At 48.3% G+C, this 15,492-nt stretch overlaps 1 protein-coding gene across 1 annotated transcript in view; it reads right to left on the reverse strand.

Moving 5' to 3' along the window:
* The window catches only part of DNAH9 (dynein axonemal heavy chain 9), a 190,824-nt gene that overhangs the window by 158,532 nt on the left and 16,800 nt on the right, over positions 1–15,492 (reverse strand). Inside the window, exons 9-19 of the mRNA XM_042883918.1 lie at positions 15,297–15,447; positions 14,582–14,696; positions 12,657–12,725; positions 11,327–11,453; positions 9,193–9,448; positions 7,881–8,122; positions 5,895–6,030; positions 4,398–4,594; positions 3,893–4,317; positions 2,244–2,466; positions 249–415 (exon numbers count right to left, since the gene is read on the reverse strand). Coding sequence (XP_042739852.1) covers positions 249–415; positions 2,244–2,466; positions 3,893–4,317; positions 4,398–4,594; positions 5,895–6,030; positions 7,881–8,122; positions 9,193–9,448; positions 11,327–11,453; positions 12,657–12,725; positions 14,582–14,696; positions 15,297–15,447 — 2,108 coding nt within the window. The remainder of the gene's footprint in view (positions 1–248; positions 416–2,243; positions 2,467–3,892; positions 4,318–4,397; positions 4,595–5,894; positions 6,031–7,880; positions 8,123–9,192; positions 9,449–11,326; positions 11,454–12,656; positions 12,726–14,581; positions 14,697–15,296; positions 15,448–15,492) is intronic.

A 15,492-nucleotide genomic window follows, 5' to 3' on the forward strand; every position in this document is an offset into this window, starting at 1 on the left:
TGTAGTATGCACTGATGGTGCTTCCCCATGCCAGTGTTGACACCACTTTTAAGCAGTACTATGCACTCAGCACCCAGGCTCAATGTCTTGCTAGCTCTGGACAGTGCTCCCAACAACACAACACCCCAGGTGTTGAGATACAACATTGTGAGCAGGTAGGAAGTGCATGCAAAGGCTACAGACGCTCAGAGATGACCTCATCAAGCTCTGTTCCTTAGGGCTCATGCGATGCTGCAGTTTGCCTTTACCTGAACGGTGCTTCTTTCCGAAACCTCTCTCTGAATCTGTGCTGCTCAGCATCAAAGGCTGCACAGCTCCTGCGCAGAGCTGCCATTTCGTTTGCCTGCAGAGGAGCCACATGCTGCTTCACAGCTATCGCCTGCTTCTTTATATTGTTCCATTTTTCTGGCAGCTCCTGCAAGCAAAATTTGAACAATGGTAGGGTGTATCTGAAACCTGATAGATGGCATATCTGATCTGTTTATTGATAAACCCAGAACAGCAATTGAGTCTGCGCCATAAGTTGTAAGGAAGAATTCCCATGATAGAAAAGCTAAACACACAGTTTGGGATAAAACTTAAGTGGGATTCTGAGTTCTGAAGAATACTGAGGACTGGCACCTCACAACCAGCTGCTCTCATCACGAAAGTATTTTTCAATAATTTAACAAAGGGCCCCATGTGAAATTCTGGGCTCCCACGATGGCTCAATACTTGAGAAAGAACACTGCTGCTAACACTGAGCCCAGCGGGATCCAGAGACTGCTGTGAGCAGCCGAAGGCAGGAGGACAGGCTGCCTGTGCCAGCTCATCAGATCAGATGGATTTTCAGAGCTAATTAAGAAGCAGGACTCTGGGGCAAATCCCTGCAGTCTGTGTATATAAAATTGGTGCTAAATAAGTCTGCTTCCTTTCTCAGGTCTGCAGCCAAGCTGTAGGCACACAGTGCTGCTGACAACCCCGCCCCGCTGTACCTGGGATTTCCTTCTGAAGGGGATGTATTTATCTATTTATTCTCACTAGGCTTTTTGGGCCACATTCTCAGCCCAGACACCAATACTGGCCGAGGGCTCTGCTGTCCCTGAATCCCAGGGTTCTGCTTTGTCAGTGCACACATGGAGCTGCTTCCTTGTCCTCGTCACCAGCTCCAGCTCAGCCCAGCCATGGAGAGAGAGGCACTGAGAGCAACTTATTCCTGCTTTTCCCACCCTATATGGCAGTGACTCAACCATTCAACTCCATGTTGCCATAAAGAATACAATTTGTTTGTTTTCTCCTGCATCTGAAGGAAAACAAACAAAACAGGAAACCAAGGAAGTACCAAACCCCACTCAGCTGCCACCTAAGCCTGCATCAGAGAATGGGAGTCCTTGCTACCCAGCTGCATAAGACACCTCCTTGGAAACCTCCAAGAAAGGCCCCACTTTCAGCCTTGGGTTCTGCACACAGCACTCAGTGACCACAGGGCATCCATGGACCCATAGCCATGCACTTCTCCACTGGAAAAAGATCGGATCGTAGAATCACAGCATGGTTGTGTTGGAAGCGACCTTACAGCCCCCCCCAGCCCCACTCCTGCCATGGGTTGGTTGCCCCCCACCAGCTCAGGCTGCCCAGGGCCCCTCCACGGCCTTGGATGGATGGGGCACCCACAGGAGAATTTCCTGCTACCCCCAGGGCTGGGTACCTCACAATGTCCTCTAACCTTCATCTCATGGTCCCTTTCACCGAAGAAAAAGGAATTCTCAGAAGAAAACCAATTCAATCAGAGCCAGTAAAGGCGTCAGAACACTTTCAGAACCTGTTCCCACTGACATCCTCTGAGTCAGGGAGATCTGGTTTTACAGACCCAGAGGAGGAATGAAGTCCTTTGAGAAAGCAACTCCTCTGCCAACATTATCTTCCCCATCTCCACAGTTGCCAAGAACTGGCTTATTTAAAAATAATTATAATTCAACCTAATTAACAGATGCATTTGAAAATGCATTAATTTTTTCAAAAGTAATCGCTGGGAGTTGGAGCAGGCAATTCTATGTTTTTCATACATAACAAAAGGCTTAATCTCTGCCTTAAAAGAAAATCTCAATAGAACTCCAAAATTTAGAGTTATCAAGGCACATCCCACGATAGCAAAACACTATCCAATGAGGCCCTCTAATGACTGGGAAGGGGGTCTTCAGTATTACTGCAATGCTATTAAGGTCACATTCTCTTTGACAACTCCTGTTTGAGTTCTCACTCACCTCTAGTTGCTTATGGACTTCCTCAGGCAGTTGCTGCTCATACGCCTTCAGCAGCTCCACGGTTTGCTTCAGGGGCTCAAACATGGCATCAGTGACACTCTGCCTCTCTTTAACGGCCATAAGATGACCCATAATCTCCACCAAGCCATTATAATCTCCTTTTTCAACTCTTTTGCTCAGACCTTCATCAGCAGCTTTTATGAACTCTTCAAGGTCAGTCAAGCTATATAGCATAAAAATAAACACACAATGAAGGGAACGTGGGGGAAGCTTTCTTACTAGCTTTACCTTGTTCTTAACCTTGCCTGCTATTGGGCACAGTCAGCAGAGGCATAATGAGCTCCTGGATCTTCGGTCTTTTCCAGCACCACCATGCTTTTGTTCTCAAAACAGCGTTAAGCACCTGATTAAATTCTGTGAATGTCACTGGGCCAAGATATGTTCTTAAATTCTTCACCTAATGAAGACTAAACTGCTGAGTCAAGGACTCTCAAGCAAGAGCTCCTATCTGCCTGGTTGTAAAACTATACAAAAAGCTCTTGTCATAGAAATTATCTATCAAAGTCACAGTCCTGAAAAGAACACATGTATTAGGTTTATGTGGCAAGGGTTTGGTAGAAAGGGATGCAATGGGATTGCCCCATGTCACACAAGAGCAGCAGCTCCAGCTGCTCCAAAAGGGACCCACGCTGAGCAGCGAGCAATGCTGGCTGTGCTCCGGGAGAGCAGAATGAAGAAAGGGGAAAACTGCTGCACAGCAGCAGAGATAGAAGTGCTAAAATGCACAGAGAGAATCCTGCAGCTCCCAAGGTCAGTGCGGAAGGAGAGCAGGAGTTGCTCTAGGCATGGAGCAAAAGAAACCTGCAGCACAGGACAGGCCCATGGAGCAGACGGCTGTCCCCCTGCAGCCCATGAGCACCACTTGGAGAAGATCTCCTTGTGCAATCATGCTCATGATGGTAGTTTGGAGCAATCTACCTGTTCTTACCTCAACCTTTGAGCCTTTCCTATCGTATTTTCTCTCCCTGTTCATTCGAGGGAGGGGAGTAAGAGAGCAGTGTGGTGAAGGTGAGCTGCCCATCAGGTGAAATTACCACAACGAGGTCATACCATCCACCATGAGCAGTGGCCTTCACTACTACAAATGTCTGCAAATACTTCTTCTAAGCATCCAAGTGCTACAGCGGCCTTCAGTTGCAACTGCTGAAATAAATCACCTGATGCATCACCCTGCACAAAGCTGGTAACCAAGCAGCTACTCAGAGCAAGGAGAACATGGCCTCAAAACTTGTTTGAAGAACTCCCCTTTTGTGACCTTGAAGCTACCTCCTCCTGACTGTCAGAACAGTTGGATCAGGACAAATGGACAAACAGACATCCCACCTAAAGCCGCACAGCAGGTCCTGGGAGGACCTGCATGTAGGACATCAAGAGCACCAAGTCCACAGAGCTATTTCCACTTTACCCACTCAGCAGTATCTGTTCCCAGCAGAGAGCAGGGGATGGAAGCTGCAGGGCATGTGGTAAGTTGACAGAAGTAGGGACCCTCCTACTCCTGCTCTTGTATTTGTTAATGTCCAGTCAAGACGAGAGAAAACTCATTTTTGTCAATACAGGTACTGGAGAGAGGAGGTGGGAACAGCTCTTACCTGTGTGTGACGTGGTCAATGAGATGCTGCTTGAACAACAGACTCCACCTTTTAACCACATTCAGCAAGGACGCCTTGAAAGGCCGCGCGTCGACTTTCATCCAGCAATGGAAGACGCTGATGGGCTCGATGCGACTCACCTCCTCACAGATCTGCTCATAGGAGTCGATCTGCTCCCTGAACTGCTCGAGGCTGGGGGGTGTCTCGGGGACCCCATCCTCTGCATGAGCCTCGATTTCCGCAGCGGTGAGGATGTGCCCATAGAGCAGGAATTGGCGGAAGAATTCCTTTCTGTCATCCCCATAGAGGTACGAGTAGCGATCGAAGCTGCTGCGATATTCACAACAGGCCGCCATCACGGCCTGCACACGGCCCATCAGGTCGTGGCGCACGTCAGCCAGGTCAGCCATGTCCTCCATGTCAGCCTAGGGGAGGGAAGCAGAGCACAGTGACAGCGGGGCCTCCGTGCTGCCGCAGGGCAGCAGGCAGAGCTCAGCCACCAGACCTGGTAGTGGGGGAAGCCGCTGTGCTCGGCCAGCCTGGGCACCAGGGAGGAGATCCTGTAGATGTCATTGAGAAGGCTTTCCACCATGTCATAGAAACCATCATTTGTGCCGGGCTCCAGGGAGGGACGAAAAATCAAATCTGGGATCACTAAATCCAGCTGCACTTCAAACAGGGGTGCAAGCCCTGCCTTGGGATCTGGCAAGGAAGAACAGAGACATCAGCAGCTTCCTCAGGTTGAGAGAAATGACCTCGAGTCACCACTGACATCCACCACACAACACTCGTGTTGTGCCCTGTAAGGACACCGGCAGATGTGACCAGGGACACCCACTCCAAGGGTCCTGTGATAGTCTGCCTGCAAACAGCACAGCTGGCTTGCTAGCTTTTTCTCTAATGTTTCAGTAGCCACAGATCAGAATGGAGAACAGATGAGGCAAGAATGATTTAATGGTTGGAAAAAAAATAATAATAATAATGTTGTGGAATGGAGCCTTATGGAGTCCAGGCTCTTTAGCTAATCAAAAGGGAGTCTGAGAGCTGAACAATTACAGGGCACAAGTTGCAGAGGAGAAAAACATCAGGAACCAAGAGGCACTTTGGTTTATTGGAGAAACACATTAAAAAAAAAAAAAAAAAAAAAAAAAAAAAAAAAAACTACAGCAACTGGAAATGGAAGCCAAATTCAAATCTGAAGTTATGTGCATGTTTTTAAACAAGACTGTTTGGATTTCAATTCCCAACTCAGTATCCCTCACGTCCAAGGGGGAAGCATTTTTGGAAACGTGCTTTAGGTAAACACAAGATGCTTGCAGCAGAATTAAGTGCACCTCCACAATGTTCTTAGGCAGGAGGTCTGATGGAAGAATCTCCTGAACCTACCTCATCTCCTTGCTGGCCTGCTGCCTGAGGATTGAGATTTTCTTCCCTACCTTTCAACAGCAGAATCAGCTCTTGAGATTGCTCACAAGTCAAAGACGGCATACCCCTGATACTTTGTAAATGTAAAAGCAGGGGAGGATCAATATCTGAGCTGTGTTCAGACGTGGGATGATCCCTCAAATTAGTCCATCCAGTCCCCACAAATGGTGCACTGTCCTCTCCATACCTTCCTTGTGCAATGCTTTGCTCCAGTGACCAGGAGATGGAGGCACTCACCCAACCTGGAGTTGCTGTAGACAGCACAAGAGGCACAGCAAGAAGGCAGGAAAAGAGCAACTTCCAGGCACAAGGGAAAGTACAGAACAGAAAACAGCAAGGGAGACCTGACTCCTGCAATGCTGCTTCCTCCAGCCCCATGCTGTGCATCTCATCTCTGCTGCACACAAGGGATTCAAATGCTGCAATCTCCATCAGAGAGAGAAAAGCCATCCACCCCATTCCCTTGGGCACAGCCCACTGACCCCACTGCATGGCTCTCTGCAAAGAGGAGCAGGGAACTTCCCTTAGGTGAGACTGAAGCAGGCACTGTGGGCAGAAGAAAAGAATCAGCAGTTACCTGTATTTTCCAGGAGGTACTTGAGTGAGCACTCAATGGCAGTAAAGAATCCATCCAGGATTATCTCGTCCACATAATCCACGTAGGCCTTCCAGACATCAGATGCTGGGTCTGCAGTTAAGAGGCTCTGATTTTCCTGGAAGAAAACAAAGACACCTTGAAATTCAGCAGGGCTGAGCCTGTTCTGCAAGAGAGCTGCTCACAGCTAAGGATATGTGCCAGGGAGCCCATGGGTAGCAGCCTTGTGGAGGGACTGGAAACCGGATAGTTGTTACTGAACACCCAGGTAGACAGGTGACTGCTTCTGTCAGAAACTGCTGTCATCTGAAACAGCTTAAAATTTGTCCTACAAATGGACATCTCGAAAAGATCGAGCTTTCAAATTCAAGAAAAACAACAAAACTAGAGAATGGTTGGGATGACAAAACAAAGGGTTTGCTAACAGCCTCGCTCCTCATCTTGCCATGCTCCCTTCCTCCAGGTCAGCTCCTAGCCATGAAACTCAGGGTTTTCTGAGCCACAGCAAGGACTCATCCCTCCTGGGTTTCCTCCTTGCACCCCCACAAAGCCAGGCTGCCCACCCCCTGCTCCTCTCAGCAGCCTCCTGGCTCCACTGGGACTGGGTCCCCAGCCCTGGCATGTCCTCTGAGTGCTCCTTCTCCCAAGGAGGCTCTCAAGAGTCACAGTCTCAACAAGGTCCAGCCTGCTGAGAGCAGAAACCAGCCCACTCTGTCCATCAGGCATGCTTAGGGGATATCTCAGATGTATTTCACATGCGGGTGCGCAGGAGAACATGCACCCAGTGCTGGTGTGGCAGCTCAGCACGTGGGAGACAGCACTGCCAGTTGAGTTAGTTAGTTAGTTATCCAACCCAAAGTTGCTGCTTCCCAGTTTGACACATCGCAGCCGGGGGCTTGAGCTCCTAACAGGGTGAAGTAGGGCTCTGGCGCCTTGCAAACAAACTGGCAGCAGAAAGCTGACACTAGAAGAGAGAGAATCTCATATGAATGAGCTCAGTACTAACAGCTGACTGAAGGCATCACTGTCTTTGCCATGTTGAACAAAGTTCCCTTATCACCAATGTTTTAATGAACCCTGCTGCTATGACCACAAGGCCATGTCCTCCTAGGCTACCACAGGAGGGCACTCATCTCTTGGGTGGTAGCTGGATAGCTGGAGGGGGCTGAGCTTGTTACGCTCACAGCAGCAGGACAAAATCCTCATCCTGGTTCAGTGTGCAGAGAAATGGTGAGAGGTCCAGGACTGCCTGCAGACAGCAAGGTGAGGTGAGCAGCAAGAGCTTGGTGTCCCAAGCAGGTCAGTCAGCTGTCTCCAGAGCCCAAGGCCAGGTGGAGACCCTCAAGAGTGGTTTGGGTCTAAAACCCATTGCCCTCCAGGCCGAGGTGCTGTGCCCACCACACAAAGCACATCGCTCCAGAAGGTGTGAAGCAGAACTTTGGGTTTTCTCCTGCACTGCAAAGAAATCTCTCAGCAATGACAATGTCAGTGGAAAACTCCAAAGTATTGGACAGTAGCTTTTCTCCTGTCACTTAGTTTCTCCCTGGACTATCAGCATCACCTCCTGCTTCCTCAGGGGACAACAATTCTGAAACAGAAAGGTCAGCAGCTGCCTTTGTATTTTCAGGTAAATATTTTGAAGGGAGATCTTTCCTCTTAGCAGGAGCCTGAAGCCTGATACACGACTCCCCTCTAGTGTCTCCACAACAGCCACGACTCCTTCAACGGGCTGTGGCTGCCCTCGCTCCTGTCCTGAGCTGTTTCCAGCAATGCCCAGCCAGCAACACCCCAGCACACAGCCACACCAACTCAATCATCAAAGGTATTGTCAATTAACGCTGCCTAAAACTTTCAAAGGTGTTAAAAGAGTTAATTTTAAGGTGAAATAGCTATGGATAACTTCAAAAGAGGGGAGAAACACAGAGAAACTACAGTGACAACACATCCCTGGGGATCTGCCCCCCTTACCTTCATCAGCGAATGAATCCTCAGCCCTGATTCTCGGACCAGGCTGTAACGCTTCTCCAGACGGTCCTGGCAGTCCTCCAGGTTCAGCAGTGATTCCTTCTTCCCATCCTTCCTCTCAAATATGGGTGACCCCCATGATCGCACAAAGCTCTGGATCTCCTCAATGTTGCTTTTGGCTTTCTGTATCCTCTGCTCGAGGTCATGGACACCATCCATCACCATGGAGATGCGGTCCCAGACACCTGGCCAGAAATAAGATGACTGACTGCGTTTTCAGAGCTGCTGAGCAACCTCTCACACACCTTTAAGATTAGCCTCTGACATCTTTTTCCTAAGGTCTCATATATTTCTCACCCATCACTGCTTGCAAGACTGACCATGTCATCCGACAGCAGCTTCCTGCCTCGAGCCACTGTGAGCCCCATCCTACCCCAACACACCACAGCACAGTTAGCAGGCTAAGCAACCCTGTCACCATGACTGGAGCAGGGACTTTGTACCCACAACATGGCCTCAGGCACCAGCAAGGATTACATTTAGATGCAGAGAACTTCAGACTCGTCTGCAGGAAAATCCCTCCATCTTTACTGTGCAATGGAGCTCTCTGAATAGAGCTTTTCAGCATGAGCACTTCTGCTTTGCATGTTCTCAAGGGAGGACATTTGTTCCTGTTCATACCACAAGCCTGATGACAGAAATATATATTCCACCAGTGAGCAGTTTGCTTTCACCAAGAGGAAACAAATTGTTTTCCTCTGCTTTGCCTTGCAGATAAAACTGATCAAGCAAGAACACTACTTAAATCATCCCAAAGTCACGCAATACCCAACTCCAGCTGCAGCACTTCATCCTTAAGGAAAAGCTATCGAGGTGGCTCTGCCTCTCCCTGGGAGAAGCTCACTCCAGTGCCAGACGGTTGGGCCAAAGGTCCCCACTCTTTGTAAACTGAGAGAAAGCAGTGCCCCAGGTACACAGGCACACAGCTAGACAAGGGCTGCCTGGACTAGCACTGGGCGGTCAGCACAGGCAACAAAAGATGCTTCAACCTCAGCCTTGCCAGCTTTTACAAACCCAAATCTGGCGTTCTCCAGGCTGAATCCAAAGGGAGCAGGATCCCATCTACCAGGCCAGCACAGTAAGGGAACAGGAAGAGCAGCAGGCAAGCTGGGGGCTGCTCTTCACCTCACCACCCCTTGTTGTGCTGCGGGCTGAGAAGTGCGGCTGGGAGCCAGTGACAGACATTGGGTACACGGGAGAATGTGACAAGACCCAAGTGTCTGAGCTCACACTACCCAGTGCTTAGCTAGCTTACCCTCCATCTTCCAGTTCAATGTTTCCTCTGCCTCTTTCAGCCTGAAATCAATATCCCGCAGCTGCTCCTGTATTAGAGGGTATTCAACCTCCAGGACTGTCTTCAGGATCTTGTTGTATCTGTTCACCATTAGCTCCAAACTGGCCACCATCTGTCGGTACGACTCCTTGGAAGAATAGATTTCTGCTGCTGTTGGTGGGATGCTTCCCATCTGGCTGCCAGACAAGTAGCTCACCTCTCTCAGCACTGAAACCAACTGGAAAACCAAGGCAGAGAGCTGAACACAGAGCAATCCTCTCCATTCACCCAGCATACACTCTCCAATGTCTGAACGTTTCAGGGTTTGCCTGCTATTTTGTTAATAAATCAACATGTTCTGAAAAGCATCCGGACACTTCCAAGTCTGTACTCTGTCTGTCTTCCACTGATTTCTGTCACCAGTTCTCTTTCCAATCAAAGACAGGCAGCTCTGGTAACTACCAAGCAAGTAAACTCGAGGCAGCCCTTAAAAGCCACGATGAACTCTGGTTCTTTTAGCCATCCTCACCAATACTTTTTCAGCAATATTCTTGTCTAAGAGCTTAGCAGTTATTTAAGGGAAAGATGGACCAGACTCCAGTTCTGTTGGTTAACTGGAGATGACTGGCATAAAAAACAAACACCATGGCCCAAACCTAGCAAGTCAAGTCCTTCCATCTCAGAGTGCCCACCTACCAGCAAAGCCTTCCAGATACCTCTCCCCACCCCAGTTGGAGTAGTGACTGTTGGGATTAATGAGTTTTATTCAGTTATAAACCCAGTATAAATGCAAGCCTGCAGTGCAGGGAACAGTAAGATATTCCAGCATAATATGTGACTTTTAAGACTAAAAGTCTTCATTGTATTTTGTAGCTAGTATGGTAAAGTGCTCCAGGAACTGCACATGTTGGGAGGGCTGAAGGGGCAAGAGGGCAAGTGAGATACAGACAAGTTCCCCTCCCTTCTTCTTTGTCTGGGTCTGGGATGTGCCCAACATGGGGTTGAAAACATAGTCCTCCTTTCCTCTTCTTCCAAGAGAGGAGAGCTCTCAAAGACTCTTCTGGAGGGTTACAAATACATGCCTTGAGGCAAAGCAAGGTGCTCCCATCCACCCTGGAGGGAATGAAGGAGCTTAACTGGCACCCAGGGAATCAGACTGTCCTGACTGTGGGAAGCAAAGAACAGAAGAGCAGCAATACTTGAAGACGGGCACAGGAGATGAGAGCAGGCATGCTCAGTACATCACAGGCTCCAAACCCCAAGGTGAAGGGTAAAAAACATCCCGAGGCCACTTGGCTCCCAACTTAGAAAGGAAGTTCCAAGGAGATAGACAAATCCTTTGACTGAGGGCCAAGTCTGAATGAGCTGTAAAATCTAAACACTAAAACTGCAGCAGACCCAGGAAAGTGGGAAGGTTTTGGTGCCAATGCACCCCAGGACCCTGAGAGTTAGTTTCTCCCATTAAATGACACTTTTACATTTCCCAGTTACTGGCTCGCACCAGGCCCCAGAAAAATCTCAGTCCATCTATGCGCTGCGATGGTTTGGACCCCAGATTCTACCTTGGGTGAGGTGAATGGTCCGTCCGTGCTCAAGACAGGCCTTAGAAGAAATCTTAGGCTACTGGAAAAATACCCTAAATCTGTTTCAAGCCTCATGCAGTTCAATAAAAGAATCTAACAGCCACACTACTGTTGTAACGAAATGAACCTTTCCTGGCTTATACTATACCCTTTTGGGTAGCCCAGAGTTCATATACACATAACATGAACCAAACACTGGATCTCAAGCTCCAGCACTCTTCACACCAGCACCAAGTCTAATCTGGAGATGCTTAAGCATCTGTGTGCCCTGCTACATCCCACAACTGATTTTCACTAGAATCAGCTCTGCTAAAACCTCAATCCTGTTATTTTCTCAGGAGACAGATGAAACAGAGAGTGGTATACTCATGTTACTCATCATAGAAGGGGATCCACAGATGTCAGCAGAACAGATCTAATACCAAATCCACCCAATCACCTTCCTATAGTGGAGCCCAGTGAGAAAAAAAAAAAGCCCAGCAGGAAGAGATGCCTGCAGACAGGCAGGAAGGGTAGCTGGCAGTAGTTTTTACCTGGGGATCAAAATTGACTGTGAGCAGTTTGGTTTCTGGTTCTCGCCGGACGAGAGGCTGAGTGAGGTTGTACTGTGACTTCTCAGAGACTGTCTGGGACCAGGTTATGTACAATTTTTCTTGATACCTGCAGGAAAAAAACCACACATTCATCACGTAGCTATTTAGCCAGCTGACAGGTGTACAAGCAGACGAAGCCAAGCCCACTTCTGAAAGTTGAACATAAAGGATGAGAAAAGCCTTTCACATCATTTCCACAATTAACTCGATTCTGAAGACAAACACCCAAAGCAACAGAGACAGTACCAAATCGGGAGGACAAACAGCACTTAAGTACCACTTTTAGCAGAGGATACTGATTTAGAGACAGACTTCTAAGGCATTTGGCTAGAAGTAACTGGTAAGCAACTGCTGGGCATTTCCAATGTTTCTAAGCAGGACAGGTGTCTACACCCATACAAACCCTGGGCTGGATACCATTGCATTCACTTATCTTAGAGAAGTGAGAAACCATCAGCCTCATGGAGATCCAGTTCTTGGAGAACTCAGTGACACCTCTGAAGACTGAAGCGGGGTCCTATTAGCTCACATGACAAGGATGGTAACAACCACCCAAACAGCAAAGTCTCTTCTGAATCATGTTGTCACCTGAGAGCTCTGGAGAATGTCACCCAGAAAACAACTCTGCCAAAGTCACCCAGGATCTGCCCATTGGTCTGCTCCCTTCTGAAAGGATGCATCATGATTACTCAGTGGCTTTTTTGGGGGGGTTGAACATCAGGACCAAGGCTGCCTCCACCTGCCCTGTGTTTCCCAGCGATCCTGCATCTCGGCTACCTGCACTGCTGACCAAGAAAGCGCAGACCCTGCAGAGATGAATCCTGGCTGGGGAGGTGTCACTTCACAAGGGAAAGCCCAGAGCGACCAGATCAGATTTAACATCAAACTGTAAGATACCAAGTCTGTGATAATAAATTCCACTGTGAGTTGTGGAAAACACACATCACAGGCAGTGTAGATACACTTTGGGAATGAACAACAGCAGCTCAACTTCTGGTCAATCCAGATTGTCAACCGCAGTAACTTCTACACCCAGTAGTAACTTGTACCAGTGCTTCTGCTAGGCTCCTCCCAGAAAGCTTCCCACTGCAAGGCATCACAAAAAGATTGTGGCACACAGCAAAAGGATTCCTCCTCTTCTCTCATCAGAAGACCCTCTCTGGCTTAGAAAGGAACATTCCTAGGCCTTGAACTGGCAAGTACAGTGGTAGGTGGCATGGAGGAGAACATCATTTTGTACAGTTACAGTCCTGCCTGCACCGCCACTCACCTGTCAAGCAACTGGAGCATTTCTTCATACCTCTCCAACACCCTTCTTCCTTCAGTAGAGTCCAGGCAGCTGGTAGCAAAACAGACAAACAGCATTACGTGTAGTTCTGCAAGGCTGCAGTCAGTATTTACCCCTTTCTAAGTTCATAAGCTCATCCTCCCGTTTTGTAGGACAGATTGTAGATGACTGGGGACCATTTCACCCCACCACATCACCCCAAAGTGTTTTGCTCCGTAAAGAGTGAGTGGGGCTTGGACAACCCCTCTCAAGTGTTTTTTTGGCAAACTGCAAAACAGGAACCACACACCAGATGGGAAGAAGGTATCAGTGCAGCTGGAGGAAGGCTGGCCTCTTTAACATGTCCAACACTCCCAGTTTCACAAGTTGCACTTGCGCAGAGCATGGCAACTTTCTGCTCACCAGACACCACTTTCTAAGACCAAAGAGGCTCAGAAAGAAGCAGCACATGGCTCCTGTTGGACACAGCTATTTGTAGTGCCAGATTTGTGCCCCTCAAACCATGGGAGTGGGGAAGAGCACCCCACAGCGCAGGAGGCAGAACCCCAGCCACCATGGAGGCAGCCAACCAAAGTAATGCTGATAAGAATTTTATCCCAGGTTCAAGACTTCTTGAAAAGTTGTTGATTTTGGAGAACGTTTTGATAAAAACTAGATTCATTTAAAACCTAGCAAATTCTCAGAGAGCTCAAAGGGCAACTGGTATCTACTGTGAGTTCAGCTGAAAGCACAGGGAGCACTTGAGAGGTCACTGCTGGACAAGCATTGTGCAAGCCCCAGCAAAACCAACTTTCTTCTGTTTTAATCCTTTCCTTCTTTCAAGTTGCACTGTAGGAAACAGAATCACACCACCACTGCTGCAGGCACGTTATTAACCACTCCAAACAGAGGAAAGAAAATCAATGTGAAATGCAGATCCAGGTCCTTCTTCATGGATTACAAACTTCACCATTTGGATTCAAACAAAACGCGTGTGCTAACTTGGGTGCTCTGCTGGGGATGGTCCAAGAGCCTGTCTCACCACAGAGATGTCTTTATTGCTGCAGAACAACTTGCACTTAAAGACTCACAGTGGTAATGAAGGTGAGAGAAGACCACAAATATTAGACAGTGATGGAGATGGCTTAGTTTGGACATGCACATTAAAAACCTGGATTCATTTACTCAGCCTCAAGTAAAGCTGTTCCGGTGAGCCACAAGACAATTTCCAGGGTACCTTCAATTATCCTAGGTCCAACACAGGTTTACTTATGGGGCTTTTATGCATTGTTTCAGGAATGTTGAAGTCTACGCACAGTGCCACTAGGTGTAGCAGTGCAAGTGCAAGACCGCCTCTCTCCAAGATGAGCCACAAGAACAAAATTTGGGGTGAAAAATATCTCAGCATAGTTTCTTTCCTTGGTTGTGTGAGATCGCTCCCTTATTTGGTGTTGAGCAAGTTGTTTTCTGTCAGTGCCCAGGACAAGTCTTCATGTGTTCACCAACCTGAAACTCCCCTCCACCAACCCAGCCCAGCGGAGTCCGGCCCAGCATCTCTCTGCCCTCCACTGGGTGATACCAGAATCAGGGCTTGGCTGCTCCCAGGGAGGTACTGGAGCACACACAGAGTGAGTTGTAGGGAAAAAGGTTCCAGTGTGTCTTGTAATTGCAACCTAGAACCACAGCTCAAAAGCCCATTAACCACTACTGTGCCTATTAACCACTTCCAAACAAATTCAGCTAACAAGTTCCTTAAAAAGCAACTCCTGGCAAGCTGAAGAGGCAGTGCTACCATTTCACTCCTCTTCAACTAAGAAATATTTCAAACTATAAGCATTGCATGATGTTCGGTACAGAAAGAAAATCAGATTGATTAGAGAAAAGATACCAAGATAGTCATGAAACAACTTAGCTGAACAGCCACGCACAGATGTGTGATGTGCCTGAGGTGACCAAACTGTGCCTGGATCCGCGCTCGCAGCTCCTGAGCCCAGCGCAGGGCTCCAGCTACTGGTGGCATGTTCTTATGCACAGCAGGGAAGCCTGGGGGGAACATTGAAACTGCAATTGACTGAACACAGCCCTTCTAACCTCAAAAACACATGAAAAGCAACTCGTCTGCACAAAACCATGTTAACTTCCCAGCTCTCTCCCTTAAACGCAAGCATCTGAGAACGGCTCTGATCAATCAGGAAGCCAGCTCTTGTTAGAAATGGAGCTGACACAGAGGCAGAGTTTGCCCAGGAAGAATTCGCTCCTTTGCATACAAGAGAAACATCATACATTCATACTGGGGAGCACACAAGCAGGAGCAAAGTCCCGCTCAGTGTTAGATGAACAGAACTCTTGTCACAGCCTTAATGGGGAAAATCCCAGTAAGAATCTCCATTCCCAGCTGCATACCACACACTCACGCGTGCACATGCACACGTGCACACAGTCTCCCCCCCACCCTGGTAGGTTTTTTGCTTTAATACTAAGAACAGAGATATTTCCCAGGCATTTCCATTTGCACTGGGAGATACAGTGGCTGTACATTTTTGTAACTTAGAAGTTTCACTTTCCCCAGAAAATACAAGTTATTTCCCCCCCCAGAATTCATCCAGCTCTAATAAATCAGCCTTACTCAGCATCCCTACTCACCAAGCTCCCGCTCTGCCCGTATGTGCCCGGAGTAGATCAGCCTAACATCTCTCAAGGCACTGCTGAACATGTGGACGAGGTCAGAGTATTTGCCAGCAGCATGCGCAGCGATAACTGGCCGCTCCAAAAGGCTCCCAAACATCTCCAGCAGCTGCAGAGGTGAACAAGCAGGTAAAGAAAGGGAAGGAAAACAACC

The sequence above is a fragment of the Lagopus leucura genome, unplaced genomic scaffold (genome assembly GCF_019238085.1).
Source record: "Lagopus leucura isolate 7727_CA_CO unplaced genomic scaffold, USGS_WTPT01 Super-Scaffold_100040, whole genome shotgun sequence".
Taxonomy (NCBI): Eukaryota; Metazoa; Chordata; class Aves; order Galliformes; family Phasianidae; genus Lagopus; species Lagopus leucura.